Here is a 16,742-nt window from a genome sequence, read left to right as displayed (position 1 = left end):
AAATATATATATATATATATATATATATATATATACACACAGTATATATATATATTTAAGAATAAATAGAACATATTCTGCTATGTGAAGAACATTGGAATGTGAAATATTAATCTTTCATGTTAGGTTATCGCACTTGAGAAGAAAACGCGTTCAGGTTTGCGCAACTTGTTGGACGCTAGTTTTTTCCACTTTTCACGGTACACTTAACCCCTTAACGACCAAGGATGTAAAGAGTACGTCCTACAAAAACTGTCACTTAATGACCATGGACATACCCTGTACATCCTCAGGGGTTTCAAGTGGTGGAAGCAATCATGATTGCTTTCAGCCGCTTTCAAGATATTGCAGTGATATCTCGATATTGAGGCATCACTGCAATACTTTTTTAACCCACTGATGCAGAGAGAGGCACTTTGTTCAGGAGCAATATTTAGTTAAACGACTATTAAATACAATATAATTGCATAATCAACAAGTGCATAATAAAAATACAATGCAGCAGCCAATACTCTGAAATTTATCAAAAAAACTACTGTTCATTTAAAAATCAAACTTTATTTCAGTTTGCCTGCCCCCTATATTATGTGCCAGCCGCCATCACTAACTCGTATATATTGCAAACTCTTGCACATGCTCAGTAGAAGCTGGTGTCTCAGAGAGTGTGCATATGAAAAGACTGAACAAATTAAAAATTTAAGTAAATTTGAAAGGGTCTTAAAAACTGCATGTTCTATCTGAATCATAAAAATTTAATTTTGATGTTAATGTCCCTTTAAGAACTAAAAAACAATAAAGCGTTTGCTAACATACACCTAGATTACAAGTTTACGTTGTGGCTTGTAACGCTGAAAATATGGCCATATTTTCAGCGTTAAAACAGCACCGCAGCTATTACAAATCTTGTCGGTTTAGGTGTACCGCACACCTTTTAGCCTGTACCGCAACGTCAGTCCCGCACACGTAAAAATTAAGTTTTTTCATGGGATTCTCATAGCGCCGGTATTACGAGTTTTGCGGTACGGCTAAAAAGTGAGCGTTACAGCCTAAAACGACAAGATCTTTACCGCCATATAAAGTCAGTAGTTATGAGTTTTACGCTACAAAGCTGTAACATAAAACTCATAACTAAAGAGTTAAAAAGTACACTAACACCCATAAACTACCTATTAACCCCTAAACCGAGGCCCTCCCGCATCGCAAACACTATTTAAAACTTAAGCCCTAATATGCCTCTCCCGAAATTGCCGCCACTAAAAAAATGTATTAACCCCTATTCCGCCGCTCCCCTACATTGACGCCACTATAATAAACTTATTAACCCCTAAACCGCCGCTCTCCCGCATTGCAAACACTATTTAAATATTATTAACCCCTAATCTGCCGTCCGCCCACACCGCCGCTATAATAAACCTATTTACCCCTAAACCGCAAGCCCCCCCACAACAAAATATACTAAAATAAACTATTAACCTCTAAACCGAAAGCCCCCCACAACAAAATAAACTAATTTAAACTAGTAACCCCTAAACCTTACGACCCCTTAACTTTATATTAAAATTACAATTTCTCTAGCTTAAATTAAATTAAAATTTACCTGTCAAAACTAAAAAAATAAAAAAACACCCAAAAAACCCTTTAAAAAAACCTAACACTAACCCCCGACGACCCACTTACAGTTGTTGAAGTCCTGCTTGAAGGATTCATCCAGCCGGCGAAGTCATCATCCATGCGGCAAGAAGTCTTCATCCAGACGGCCTCTTCGATCTTCATCCAGCTGGCGCGTAGCGGGTCCATACGAAGCTAAATGCCCTTTTAAGGCCAATGCCCATACAAATGCTCTTTTCAGGGCAATGGGTAGCTTAGGTTATTTTAGATAGTTTTTTCATTTGGGTGGGGTTGGTTGGGTGGTGAGTTTTACTGTTGAGGGGGTGTTTGTATTTTTTTTTTACAGATAAAAGAGCTGATATCTTTGGGGTTTTTTATTTTGTGTGGGCTATTAGATTAGGTGTAATTCTTTTTTATTTTTGATAATTTGTTATTTTGTGTAATGTATTTTTTTAGGGGGGGTTTTTTTTGTAGCAAAAGCGCTGTTTAACTTAGGGCAATGCCCTACAAAAGGCCATTTTAAGGGCCCCTGGTAGTTTGGGGGGTGGGGGTTTGTATAGTGTTAGGGGGGTTTGTATTATTTTTTTGTAGCAAAAGAGCTGTTAAACTCAGGCAATTCTAGAGTAGGGTTTTTTAATTATGGGGTGTTTTTTTTAAGGTTATTAGAATAGGATTCATCTTTATTTTTTTGGATAATTTTTTGTTTTGTAATGATAGTTTTTTTTTATTTTTTGTAATGTTAGGTTTTAGTGTAAGGCAGGTTAGGTTTTATTTCACAGGTAAGTTTGTATTTATTTTAACTAGGTAGTTATTAAATAGTTCATAACTATTTACTAACTAGTCTACCTAGTTAAAATAAATACAAACTTACCTGTGAAATAAAAAAAAACCTGAAGCTAGCTACAATATAACTATTAGTTATATTGTAGCTATCTTAGGTTTTATTTCACAGGTAAGTATTTAGTTTTAAATAGGAATTATTTAGTTAATAATTGTAAATTTCATTTAGATCTAATTTCATTATGTTAAAAGTTAGGGGGGGTTAGGGGTTAAAGGGACACTGAAACCAAATTTTTTTGTTTGTGATTCAGATAGAGCATGCAATTTTAAGCAACTTTCTAATTGACTCCTATTATCAAATTGTCTTCATTCTCTTGGTATCTTTATTTGAAATGCAAGAATGTAAGTTTAGATGCCGGCCCATTTTTGGTGAACAAACTGGGTTGTTCTTGCTGATTGGTGGATAAATTCACCCACCAACAAGTGCTTTCCATGGTTCTGAACCAAAAATAGCTTAGATGCCTTCTTTTTCAAATAAAGAAAGCAAGAGAATAAAGAAAAAATGATGTGTGTAAATTAGAAAGTTGCTTAAAATTGCATGCTCTATCTGAATCACAAAATAAAAAATTTGGGTTCAGTGTCCCTTTAATATAGTTTAATTTAGCTTGTTGCGATGTGGGGGGGTTAGCGGTTTAGGGGTTAATAGGTTTATTTAGTTAATAGTTGTAAATTTAATAAAGCTATATTTTTATTATGTTAAAGTTAGGGGGTGTTAGGGTTAGGTTTAGGGTTACGTTGGTAGGGGTTAATATAGTTTAATTTAGCTTGTTGCAATGTGGGGGGCTGATGGTTCAGGGGTTAATAAATGTAGTATAGTGGCGGCGATATCGGGAGCGGCAGATTAGGGGTTAAAAATGTTATTTAGGTAGCCACGTTATCGGGAGTGGCAGATTAGGGGTTAATAACTGTAGTCAGGCGTCCGCGATGTTTGGGGCAGCCGATTAGTGGTGTTTAGACAGAGGGTGTATGTTAGGGTGTTAGGTTTAAACAGTATTTTTATTTCCTTATAGACATCAATGGGGCTTTTGTTTCCGCGATCGCAGGTGTTATTTATTCTTTTTTGCCGGCTCTCCCTAATGATGTCTATGGGGAAATCGTGCATGAGCACGTCTCAGCAGCGCTCTGATTGTGTGCGGTACGGAGCTCAACGCAACCATATCACACGCAAAAGGCATATGTTTGAAAACTTGTAATGGCAGCGCTATAGGAAATTAAATAACGTAACTTTTGTTGCGTTCGTTAATTTCTCTATAGCACTCAGAACTCGTAATCTAGGTGATAGTGGCTGTGGCTAGCTGTGTCTACTTCAGTTTCACATTTCATTTGGTTCTTCCAAATAAGACATGGGGTGGTTGGAGCTTGACTATTGAAAAACAATTGCAACAAAAACAAAATTTATGCTTACCTGATAAATTTCTTTCTTTCCGAGCATGGAGAGTCCACAACTTCATTCCAATTACTAGTGGGATATTCACTCCTGGCCATCAGGAGGAGGCAAAGAGTACCCCAGCAAAGCTGTTAAGCGTAACTTCCCTTACCCATAATCCCCAGTCATTCAGCTGAAAGAAAATGGAAAAAGAAGGAACACAAGGGTATAGAGGTGCCTGAGGTTTACTCAAAAAAAACTGCCCTATTATAAATTAAAAAGAGGGTGGAGTCGTGGACTCTCTATGCCCGGAAAGAAAGAAATTTATCAGGTAAGCATAAATGTTTTTTTCTTTCCTATGGCATGGAGAGTCTACAACGTCATTCCAATTACTAGTGGGAACCAATACCCAAGCAGAGGACACAGAATTAAAAGGGAGGAGAACAAGGCAGGAGGACCTAAACAGAAGGCACCACCGCTTGAAGAACCTTTCTCCCAAAAGAGGCCTCAGCCGATGCAAAAGTATCAAATTTGTAGAATTTGAAAAAAGTATGCAAAGAAGACCATGTTGCCGCCTTGCAAATTTGTTCCACGGAAGCTTCATTTTTAAAAGCCCAAGATGAGGAAACAGCCCTAGAGGAATGAGCTGTTATTCTCTCAGGAGGCTGCTGTCCAGCTGTCCCATAAGCTAAACGAATAATACTTCTCAAACAGAGAGAAAGGGTAGTAAAAGTGGCCATCTGACCCTTACGCTTTCTGGAGAAAATCACAAATAGGACAGAAGATTGCCGAAAATCTTTAGTTGCTTGAAGGTAAAATTTTAAAGCACGCACAACATCCAACAGCGCTACGGAATTTGGCCCAGCGCTACGGAATTTGGCGGCGCTATACAAATAAATGATAATAATAATAATAATAACATCCAGGTTATGCAAAAGACGTTAATTATGGGAAGAAGGATTAGGACAAAAAGGAGGAACAATAATTTCCTGATTAATGTTTCGATCCAACAACGGGGAATCACACTGCAGAGCCGAAAGCTTAGAAACTCTAAGCTTTGGAAGAAATAGCAAGAAGAAACAAAACCTTCCACGATAACAATTTTATGTCAACAACATGCATCGGCACAAACGGAGCCTGTTGCAAAACCTTAAAGGGACATTATACACTCATTTTTTCTTTGCATAAATGTTTTGTAGATAATCTATTTATATAGCCCATAAAGTTTTTTTTTTTTAATTAATGTATAGTTTTGCTTATTTTTAAATAACATTGCTCTGATTTTCAGACTCCTAACCAAGCCCCAAAGTTTTATGTGAATACGCTCGACTACCTACTCCAGCTTGCTCCTGTTTGTGTAAAGGGTCTTTTCATATGCAAAAGAAGGGGGAGGGGGGGAGTGTCTTATTTGCCACTTGCAGTGGGCTTTCCAGCTACCTTTTCAACAGAGCCAAAGTGACAGCTTCTAAGTAAGTTTTTAAACAGTTTTATACTGGATTTTTATATCAGTATCTGTGCATATTATTCTTTATAGTAGTGTCTATTACATGCAGTTATATGAAAATGAGTGTATACTGTCCCTTTAAGAACAAGATTAAAGGGACATTAAACACTAAATACATGCTAGATAGAATGATGCATTCAAAGAAAAGATTAGTCCATGACTAACATGTAGATGTATTTTTTAAAAAGTTTCATTAGTTGTTTAAAAAGTGACAAAATAAGTGTAAAGTTTTAGTGTCTATAAAACACTGGGAGCTGCCATGTTGTAACTTGTGTTACCTTCTCTGCTCTGGCCAATTAGAGTCAGTTATAAATAGGCCACTAGAGTGTGCAGCCAATGGCTGTGCTGGATTTAACAGTGTTCTACACTTCCATTTCTAACAGGAACTGAAAAGCTCACAATTTCAGAATGGAATTACAGGCAGAGAGGACAAAATAAATAATGAAAGTATATTGCAGAGTTCTTTTATTATATTCAATTTATCATTTTATATTACCATCTCAAAGTGTTTAATGTCCCTTTAAGGCTCCAAGGAGGAGCAACAGGTTTAAACACAGGCCTGATTCTGACCAGGGCCTGAAGAAAAGCTTGAACATCTGGCAAGTCTGTCAGACGTTTGTGCAAAAGGATAGACGGTGCAGAAATCTGACCCTTCAGAGTACTGACTGACAAACCTTTCTCCAGGCCATCCTGAAAAAAAGATAAAATGTGGAGAACCCGCACCCAGCTCCAGGAGAAACCTATAGATTTGCACCAATAAAGATATTTAGGCCATACTTTATGGTGATCTTGCGAGTAACAGGTTTGTGAGCCTGAAGCATAGTATCAATGACCACATCAGAAAAAAACATGTCTAGACAGAACTAGGCGTTCAATCTCCAAGCAGTCAGCTTCAGAGAATCCAGGTTTGGATGGAGGAATGGACCCTGAATTAGAAGGTCCTTCCTCAGAGGTAACCTCCAAGGAGGAAGAGATGACATTCTTACTAGATCCTGCAAGGTCATGCAGGACCTATTAGAATTACCGATGCTCTCTCCTGTTTGATACGAGCAATGACTCGTGGAAGGAGAGCAAATGGAGGAAACAGGTATGCCAGAGAGAAGATCCATGGAACCTCCCGAGTCCACAGGCCCTGAGCTTTTAAAGAGCCCCAAACTGCTTCCCAGCCTAACAAGCCGGCGTCTGAAGTCACAATCACCCAGTAAGGTCTCAGGAAGCAAGTGCCCAGAGCCAGATTTTCCTGAGAAATCCACCACGAGAGTCTCGTTAGGGGATCCAGATTTATCCTCTGCAATAAATTTGAATGGTCTCTGTTTCATTGACTGAGCATGCAAAGTTGCAGAGGTCGCAGATGGAACCGAGCAATGTCCGTCAGAAAAATCTCCATGGACAGGGAATCTATGACTCTTGTAGCTGGAACTAGAGAACTCTTTCCACCCGTGGGAACATAGAAAAGACAACAACATCTCTGTATGAGATTTTGCTAGTTGAAAAGATGACGCCTGAACCAAGATGTCATCTAGATAAGGTGCCACTGCAATTACTTGGGATCTGACCACTGCCAATAGAGCCCCCAGAACATTTATGAATATTCTGGGAGCCATGGCAAGACCAAACGGAAGTGCAACAAACTGGAAATGCTTGTCCAGAAATGCAAACCTGAGAAACTGGTAAAGATCCCTGTGAATGGGAACATGTAGATACGCATCCTTCAGGTCTATGGTTGTCATGAACTGACCTTCCTGAACCAACGGAAGAATGGAACGAATAGTTTCCATCTTGAAGGACGGAACCCTGAGGAATTTGTTGAGGCACTTTAAGTCTAGGATGGGACGGAAAGTTCCTTACTTTTTGGGAACCACAAATAGATTTTGAGGAACTGGAACAATAACTCCCAGGGAGGATAGGTCCTCTATGCAATTTAAGAAGGCCTCCCTCTTTACCAGGTTTGTAGAAAGTCTTGACAGGAGAAATCGGCCCTTGGAGGGCAAGATTTGAATCCTATTTTGTAACCCTGGGATACTATGTCCACAGACCATGGATCTGGGACATCGCGTATCCAAGCCTGCTGAAAAAAAGAAAGTCTGCCCCCCACTTAAGGCCAAAGTTGGATTGGGGGCGGACCTTTCATGCTGATTTAGAATCAGTGGAAGGCTTCTTGTTTTGCTTCCCCTTATTCCAAGGCTGACTGGACTTCCAAGAGGTCCTGGATTGCTCTGGTTTGGAAGACTTCTGTACTTTAAAGTTGCAAAATGAGCGAAAATTTTAATTCTGTCGACCTTTAAGTCTATTTTCCTTGTCCTGGGGTAGGAAAGATCCCTTACCACCCGTAATTTTGGAAATGATTTCCGCCAGACCAGGACCAAAGAGGGTAAAGCCAAAAGCTTGGCCTTTGAAGATAAATCAGCCGACCAAGATTTTAACCACAGAGCTCTGCAAGCTAGAACAGTGAAGCTAGACATCTTAGCTCGCAGTCTAATTACCTGCATGTTGGCAACACAGATAAAGGTATTGGTCAGTTTAAGAGCTTTGAACTTATCTTGGATCTCCTCTACCGTAGTCTCTTCTGATATAAGATCAGACAGGGCATCACACCAATAAGATGCTGCTCCCGCAACCGTGGCAATACTTGCTGGAGGTTGCCACTATAATCCTTGATGGATGTACATATTTTTTAAGTAAGCCTCTAGCTTATTATCCATTGGATCCTTAAAAGAACAACTATCTTTTATAGGAATGGTAGTTCTTTTAGCTAGAGATAGCTCCCTCTACTTTAGGCACAGTGCGCCATGAGTCCCGAATGGAGACAGCAACAGGGAACATCTTTTTAAAAACAGGGGAAGGGGAAAAATGAAACCCTGGCTTATCGCATTCCTGAGCTATAAATTTCAGACACCTTGTCTGGAACAGGAAAAACATCCTCAGAAGTTGGAGAATAATAAACTCTATTAAGTTTAGAGGACTTCTTGGGGTTGACAGCAACTAAAAGTTCAGAGTCAACCAAAGTAGCTAGAACCTCCTTCAGAAGCAACTGGAGATGTTCAAGCTTAAATCAGAAATTAACTTCTTCAGATTCAGAAGATTTTCCCCCCCCATAGTGTCAGAGTCTGAGATCTCACCTTCAGAAGCTACTGAAGTATCCTCCTCATCAGACATTTGAGAAAGGTTGACCAGTGCAGATTTAGAGAAGTTAGAGACCTTACTAGCAGACAAATGTTTAGATTTCCTCTTACGCTTACCCGAAATATGGAAAGCAGACAAAGCTGCAGATACTGCAGAAGTTATCCTTGCAGCAAAATCCCCTGGTAAATAAACCCCCCCCCCAGGAGGTTGAGCGGAAACAGAAGGCACATAATGAGAAACAATCAAAGCTTGGGACGTTTGAGGAGAAAGCTGAGGCATGTCACGCACAGCAGTATCCTGATAGACACTTGGCTCAGAAGGGAGTAACTTGTCTTTGAATTTTAGACTCTTAGCTAAGCATGAGGAACAAAATTGCATAGGCAAACAATTTGGGCCTCTAAACATAATAAACATTTATCAATACAGATGAACTGATCCTGTTCTGAGTCCATAGCTACCGAAATTAAGCCCCACTAAAAAAAGACCAATAAGAATAAAAAATAAAATGTATGTTTACCTGATAAATTTCTTTCTTTCCGGACATGGAGAGTCCACTACGTCATTTCAATTACTAGTGGGATATTCACTCCTGGCCAGCAGGAGGAGGCAAAGAGCACCCCAGCAAAGCTGTTAAGTGTTACTTCCCTTACCCATAACCCCCAGTTATTCAGCTGAAAGGAAATGAAAAAAGAAGATAACACAAAGGTGTAGAGGTGCTTGAGGTTTAGTAAAAAAACACTGTCTAATCTAGGACACGGAATGAACAGGGAGGGAGAACAAGACAGGCAGACCTAAACAGAAGGCACTATTGCTTGAAGAACCTTTCTCCCACAAGAGGCCTCAGCCGAGGCACAATTATCAAACTTGTAAAATTTGGAAAAAGTATGCAAAGAGGACCATGTTGCCACCTTGCAAATATGTTCCACAGAAGCTTCATTTTTGAAAGCCCAAGAGAAGGAGACAGCCCTAGTGGAATAAACCGTAATTCTCTCAGGAGACTGCTGTCCAGCAGACTCATAAGCAAAACGAATCATATTTCTCAACCAGAGGGAAAGAGAAGTAGAAGTGGCCTTCTGACCCTTACGCTTTCCTGAGAAACACACAAACAGGGCAGAAGCCTGTATGTAAAATTATAGAGCACGCAAAACATCCAAGTTATGCAAAAGACATTCCTTATGAGAAGAAGGAACAACAATTTCCTGATTAATGTTTTGATCCAAAACCACCTTAGGGAGGAATCCCAACTTAGTACAAAGGACCGCCTTACCTACATGAAAAAACAGGTAAGGCGAATCACACTGCAGAGCAGAGAGTTCAGTAACTCTATGAGCAGAGGAAATAGCAATAAGAAACAAAACTTTTCAAGATAACAACTTAATATCTACAGTATGCATTGGCTCAAACGGAGCCTGCTGCAAAACTCTAAGAACTAAGTTAAGGCTCCAAGGAGGAGCAACAGGCATAAACACAGATCTGATTCTGACCAAGGCCTGACAAAAAGATTGAAAATCTGGCATATCTACCAGTAGTTTGTGTAAAAGGATAGACAGTGCAGAAATCTGACCCTTCAGATAACTAACTGACAAAACCTTCTCCAGACCTTCCTAGAGAAAGACAAAATTCTAGGAATCCTGACCCTGCTCCACAAGAAGCCTTTCGATTCACACCAATAAAGGTATTTGCATCATACCTTATGGTAAATATTGCAAGTAACTGGCTTTGGAGCTTGAAGCATGGTATCAATAACAGATTCAGAAAATCCACTAATCGTTCAATTTCCAAGCAGTCAGCTTCAGAGAAACTAGATTTGGATGGAGGAAAGAACCCTAAGTTAGAAGGTCCTTCCTCAGAGGTAACCTCCAAGGTGGAAGAAAAGACATCTTCACCAGGTCTGCAAGCCAGATCCTGTGAGGCCATGCAGGAGCTATCAGAATTACAGATGCTTTCTCCTGTTTGATATGAGCAATGACTCATGGAAGGAGAGCGAAGGGACTTAAATCCCAAGAAGGAACCACCAGAGCATCTATCAGATTGACCTTGAACTGTACATTGGAAACTTGGCATTCTGATGAGACGCCATCAGATCCAACTCCTTCACCCCCCACTTGAGGGTTAACCTAGAGAACACTTCTGGATGGAGAGCCCACTCCCGGGATGAAAAGTCTGTCTGCTCAGAAAATCCACCTCCAGTTGTCCACTCCTGGAATGTGGATAGCTGATAGAAGACAATCGTGAGCTTCCGCCCACTGAATAATCAGAGCAACCTCCTTCATGGCCAAGGATCTTTGAGTTCCTCCCTGGTGGGTGATGTAAGCTACCGAGGTGATGTTGTCTGACTGGAACCCGATAAACTGGGCTAAAGACATCAGGGCATTGAAGATCACTCTCAATTCCAAGATGTTTATGGGGAGAGAAGACTCCTTCTGAGTCCATAGGCCCTGAGCCTTTAACAAGTCCCAGACTGCCCCCCAGCCTAGCAGGTTGGTGTCCATGGACACAATCACTCAGGACGGTCTCCAAAAGCATGTGCCCCGAGACAGATGATCCTGAGAAATCCACCATGGAAGAGAGTCTCTTGTCAACTGGTCGAGATCTATCCTCTGAGACAGATTTGAATGGTCTCCGTTTCATTGTCTAAACATGCATAATTGGAGAGATCTCAAATGGAATCAAGCAAAGGGAATGATGTCCATGGATGCGACCATCAGACCAATTACCTCCATGCATTGAGCCACTGATGGCCGAACAGTAGACTGGAGAGAGAGGTAAGAGGAGAGAAGTTTGGACTTTCTGACCTCCGTCAGAAAAATCTTCATAGATAGGGAATCTATGATGGTCCCTAAGAAACACACCCTTGTAGTTGGAACAAGGGAACTCTTTTCCAGATTAAGTTTCCATCTGTGGGAACGTACAAAAGACAACAAGATCTCTGTTCAAGAGTTTGCTAGTTGAAAAGATGGCGTCAGAACCAATATTTTGTCCAGGTAAGGTGCCACCGCAATTCCCTGAGACCTGACAACTGCCAAGAGAGCCCCCAGAACCTTTGTGAAAATTCTGTGAGCTGTGGCAAGGCCAAACGGGAGAGAAACAAATTAAAAGTGCTTGTCTTATCCAAGCTTGTCGGAACAAGGAAAGTCTGCCCCCCACTTGATCCAACCCCAGACCAGGGGAGCGAAAATAAGAACTTTGATGTCCCTTAGTTCTATTCTTCTTGTCTTGTGGTAGAAAGGACTCCTTTCCACCTGTAATTTTTAGAAATGATCTCCGCCAGACCAGGGCCAAACTGGGTCTTACCCTTATAAGGTAGCAACAGGAGCATGGACTTGGAGGTAACATCCGCTGACCAAGATTTAAGCCACAGAGCCCTCTTGGCTCCTAGTCTAATAACTTGCATGTTAGCATCAGAGATAAAGGAATTGGCCAGTTTGAGAGCCTTAATCCTATCTTGGATCTCCTCTAACGGAGTCTCCTCTAAAATCAAATCGGACAAAGCATCACACCAATAAGATGTTGCACTTGTCACCGTGGCAACACAAACTGCAGATTGCCATTGTAGACCCTGGTGAACATACATTTTCTTTAAGTAAGCCTCCAGCTTTTTGTCCATATGATCCTTAAAAGAACAGCTATCTTATATAGGATTTGTGGTTCTTTTGGCCAAAGTATAAATAGCCCCTTCTACTTTAGGCACAGTATGCCATAAGTCCCGAATGGAGTCAGCAACAGGAAACATCTTTTTAAAGACAGGGGATGGGGAAAAAGGAATCCCTGGCTTATCCCATTCCTGTGCAATGATCTCCGACACACGGTCTGGAACAGGGAACACTTCCACAGAGGAAGAAACATCATAGTATTTGTTAAGCTTACTAGAATTTTTAGTGTTGACAGCGACAGAAGCATCTGAGTCGTCCAAAGTAGCCAGTACCTCCTTTAGAAGTAAACTAAGGTGTTCAAGCTTAAATCTGAAGTTTACTTTTCCAGAATCAGACAAAGGATTTATACTGTCAGAATTTGAGATTTCACCCTCAGAAGCTACTGAGGTATCCTCCTCATTAGACGTATGGGGGGAGGGAACCTTCACAGCAGCAGAAGTGACACACACCTTAATGTCAGAAAAATGTTTTGAATTCCTCTTGCGCTTCCCCATCATAGGAAAAGCAGATAAAGCTGCAGATACCGCAGACGATATCTGTGCAGCAAAATCTATTGGTAAATACACTCCTGCAGGAGTCTGAGAGGAACTGCAGGGCACTTTATGTAAAGCCATTGAGGCTTGGGGCATTTGAGGAGAAAGCTGTGGCATTGCCGGAACAGCATCATCCTGAGAGACATTAGGCTGAGAAACAAGTAATTTATCTTTACACTTTAAGGTCTTTTCTAAACATGAGGAACAAAATTGCATAGGCAAGACTATTTGAGCCTCTAAACATAAGAAGCATTTATCAAAAGGAACATTATCCATAGCTGATAAAGTGCCCAAAAGGAAGGAATGTCACTTTAAGAAGAATAGTCCTTCAAAAGGTTAAATAATTGAGAATAAAATATACACCTCAGAAGCTGAGGTGCCCTACCGTAACCTGCAGAAGCTGCACAAGTTTAGGACTCTCCCATTGGCCAGACGACAACCCCACAGCCGCAACTGAAGAAAAACTCACAGGAAAGATGACGCTCCGCTAAAAGCTACAAGCGGAAAAGCGGGAGGTAATGTGAGCAGCATCAAAAGAAACTGTGCATTAAAGAAAAAGCGTGCAATTTTACTTTGAAGCAAAAAAACGGAATGTAGCTGTTTAAACATTCCCTCAAAAAAAGACCTTTACAATAAATACACAGATATAGGGTCATTAGCCATCCCATAAACTAATGGAAGCCGTTAACCCCTAGTCTCCTCACATACAAATAGTGCCTGCACACTGCTCCAAATGAATCCTCCCTAAATGATTATAATGTCCCATAACAATTAATGCAGGATTAAACTCTATAGTGCAAGTCTCCGGTACCTAGAGGACAAAAGCACTTACCTGCAATCTAGTTGTCGGGCAGGAAGACAGCTCACAAGGCGTGAAAGGACACACACTCCTTACAGAGACCTGTAGAAAAAGAAAGAACAGAGTAACAAACTCTGGCTTTTTATACCGAGGGCAGCAAATATGTTGGAAAACAAAGCAAGGACCACCTCGCCACTTTCTAACTGCTTAAAAGCCACCACAACTCTTACTCAAGAGATTGACATGGACACGGCTAAACCCAAATCCTTGCTTGCAGGGAAAAGTACCTAAAAAAGGAATTAAATCTTCAGGCACCAACTTCACGTCGTCCTAAAATCAGGACGCTCCGCTCCGACACAGTGGAAAGGCAGAAGTCACATGAGCACCCGTAAAAGAACTGCACCACAGCTAATAAGCGCACATTAATAAAAACGGACCAAATAAAGTACTCTGGGAGTAGAAAGTCTTTATCTCACCTAACACTATTAAAATAAAATCTGAGCAACAATAAGTAAAAAAAAAAAACCCTTGCCAAGTAATTAAGGGGAAATGCAAGCAAGCTCTCATTAACCCTTAAGTCTCTCTAACTGTCTCATTTATAAACTGCCTGTAGATTGACCCTGTTGCCAATAAAGTTGCCCATGAATGTACCCTTAACCATATAAGGATAAACTGAGTCCCAAAAAATATCCACTTGAGAGTTAACCTCAAAAGTGCTGTCCTTCAGTACCTAGAAGGCAAAGCACTTACCTGTGGATCCAGCTGCAGCGCAGATAACAGCTATTAAGGTGTGACCGGTACTCCACTCCCTGTCAGGGACCAATAGTAAAAGAAAGAACAGAGTAACCAACCCTGGCTTTCTGCAAAGGGGTAGCAAAAGTGTTAGAAGTAAAGCAAAGAACACCTCGCCGCCTTCTAACTGCTAAAAGTCACCACTACTCTTACTAAATAGATTGACATGGACACAGCTAGACCCCAATCCTTGCTTGCAGGGAAAAGTACCCATAAAAGGATTAAATATCTTCAGACACCGTCTTCGCACATCCTCCATTGACAGAGGCAAAGAGAATGACTGGGGATTATGGGTAAGGGAAGTTACACTTAACAGCTTTGCTGGGGTGCTCCTAGCTACTGGCAGACAGTCTGTTATTATGCAATTTAATGCTTTTTGTTTCTTTTTTCTGCAATGTAGGAATCCCTCCTCAACCCTCTCACCTCCCTGATGCTCCGCAAACAGCTCTCTAACCCTAAAATAAAAGCACTTTAGCAAAGTATAGAGTTTCATATTTATAATAGAATGTCCCTTTAATTTCAATGAAATACATGTATTCTGAGCACGTAGTACCTTTGGGGGCCATATTGGATCTTTAAAATTTGATGCAAATTCATTCATCTTAAAAATAAAATTGTTAAATATCAGTCATAATGTTTTACATACATAAATAAAAATTGTTTTCTTCTTACCTCTTTTTTGGACTCTTTTTTAGGATCATAATCACTATCATTCCCATCCTTTGGATTTGTTTCATCCATATCATCATCACTAAATATAAACACAATATATTGCTCAGTTACATTTCTACTATTAAAAGCTTCTAACAGATTATAATCTGTTAAAATTATATTTAAAAATAAAATTTATGCTTACCTGATAAATTATTTTCTTTCGGAATGATGGTCCACAGTCCTTCATAACACATGTGATATATTTCCCGCCACTGGGAGGAGGTCAAGAACCCATACAAGAGCTTTAAAACCCTCCCACCTCCCGTCTCTCTCTGGTTTTACGTATAGCTGAGTAGAGAATAGGAAAGAAAGGTAGGAAAGGCAAAGCAGGGTCTATAGAGATTTCATTAGAACTGTCACCCAAAAAATTAAACGGGGGTGGGGGCATCATCGTTCGGAAAGAAAAGAATTTATCTGGTAAGCATAATATTTTTTTCTTTGTAAAATGATGATGGTCCACAGTCCTACATAACATTGGATTAATACCCAAGTCGATGGTCTATGTTACGGAAAGGATGGGACCATTTTTCTGGCATTTTTTATTTAGCCAACACTGAGGCCTGAAGGACTTTCCTACCAAAATTAGCTTGCAATAAACTCTGAAAAAAGTATGCAAATAAGACATGTTTCAGCTTTGCGAATCTGCTCCAAAGAGGCATGATCTTTCAAAAACCCACAATGTTGCAATTGCTCTTGAAGAAAGAGCTGTAATACTCTTAGGAATGTGACCTTTCCACCGTCAAGAAAGTCTTAAATCACTTTTTATGAGTTAAGAGGCGAGCGCTACCTTAGTAGCTTTCTGCCCCTTACTAGATTTAGAAGTGAAATTAAAAAAAAAGTTATATCCTCTACCTAGAGTTAGCATGATCTGAACACAATGAAGGAACAACTATAACTTGATTGGTATTTTGCTTAGGAAGAAAATCATATTTAGTACACAGTATAGTCTTTACCTTGTGAATAGTGAGAAATGTAGAATCACAAGACAAGGTTAAGGATTTAGAAACTCTTTATGCTAAAGAGATTTCTAATAGAAAGGTACATTCCCAGAAAATATTCAATATCACTGGAATGCAATGGTTAAAAAAACAAAAAAAAAAAACAACTTGTAGTGTAGAGAAAAGTAAGTCAGATTCCAGGGTGGAGAAATAAGTTCCATCAGTGGCCTAATTCTAACTGGAGCCTGAACAAACGTCTGAACCTCAGGAAGTTTAGTCAATTTCCTCTGTAAAAAAAATTAGCGCTGCGGAATCTGTTGGTGCTATACAAATAACTGATAATAATAATAATAATAATAAAAAGAAAAGGGCGAACCCTTCTCAAGGGCATCCTGGAAAAACTGAAGGATTCTCAGAATTTTAAAAGGATACCAAGAAAACCCTCTGGATAAACACCACTTAAAATATGTCTTCCAATCTTGTGTTAAATCTATTGTGTTACAGGCTTTCTGGCCAGCTGTCAAGATTCAATAACCAAATCAAATAATTCTCTATGTTCCATAACTAGGCGTTCAAACTCCATGCCATTAAATTATAGATTTGAGATCTTGATAAAAAAAAACCCCTCGAGACAACAGATTCTGTCTCAGAGGAAAAAAACCATGAAAAGCAAAATGACATCTGCACTATGTCCGCATACCAAGTCCTGCAGCAACTAATATTTTACAGACGTTGACTCATGTTTGATCCAAGAAAAGACTCTTAGAATAAAAACAAACAGGTATGCTAGATGAAACTCCCATGGACAAACCAAGGTGATTAATATTTGAGCTTTAGGATCTTTTGATCTTGCACAATAGCTTGGAAGTGTG

General features: G+C 40.0%; 1 protein-coding gene across 5 annotated transcripts in view; it reads right to left on the bottom strand.

Moving 5' to 3' along the window:
* The window catches only part of RCOR3 (REST corepressor 3), a 271,152-nt gene that overhangs the window by 120,126 nt on the left and 134,284 nt on the right, over window positions 1-16,742 (bottom strand). For all 5 annotated transcript variants that reach the window (XM_053712390.1, XM_053712394.1, XM_053712392.1 and 2 more), the window contains one exon: window positions 14,891-14,969. In XM_053712390.1, coding sequence (XP_053568365.1) covers window positions 14,891-14,969 — 79 coding nt within the window. The remainder of the gene's footprint in view (window positions 1-14,890; window positions 14,970-16,742) is intronic.

The sequence above is a fragment of the Bombina bombina genome, chromosome 4 (assembly GCF_027579735.1).
Source record: "Bombina bombina isolate aBomBom1 chromosome 4, aBomBom1.pri, whole genome shotgun sequence".
NCBI lineage: Eukaryota > Metazoa > Chordata > Amphibia > Anura > Bombinatoridae > Bombina > Bombina bombina.
This window is presented reverse-complemented; position numbering and strand designations above follow the sequence as displayed.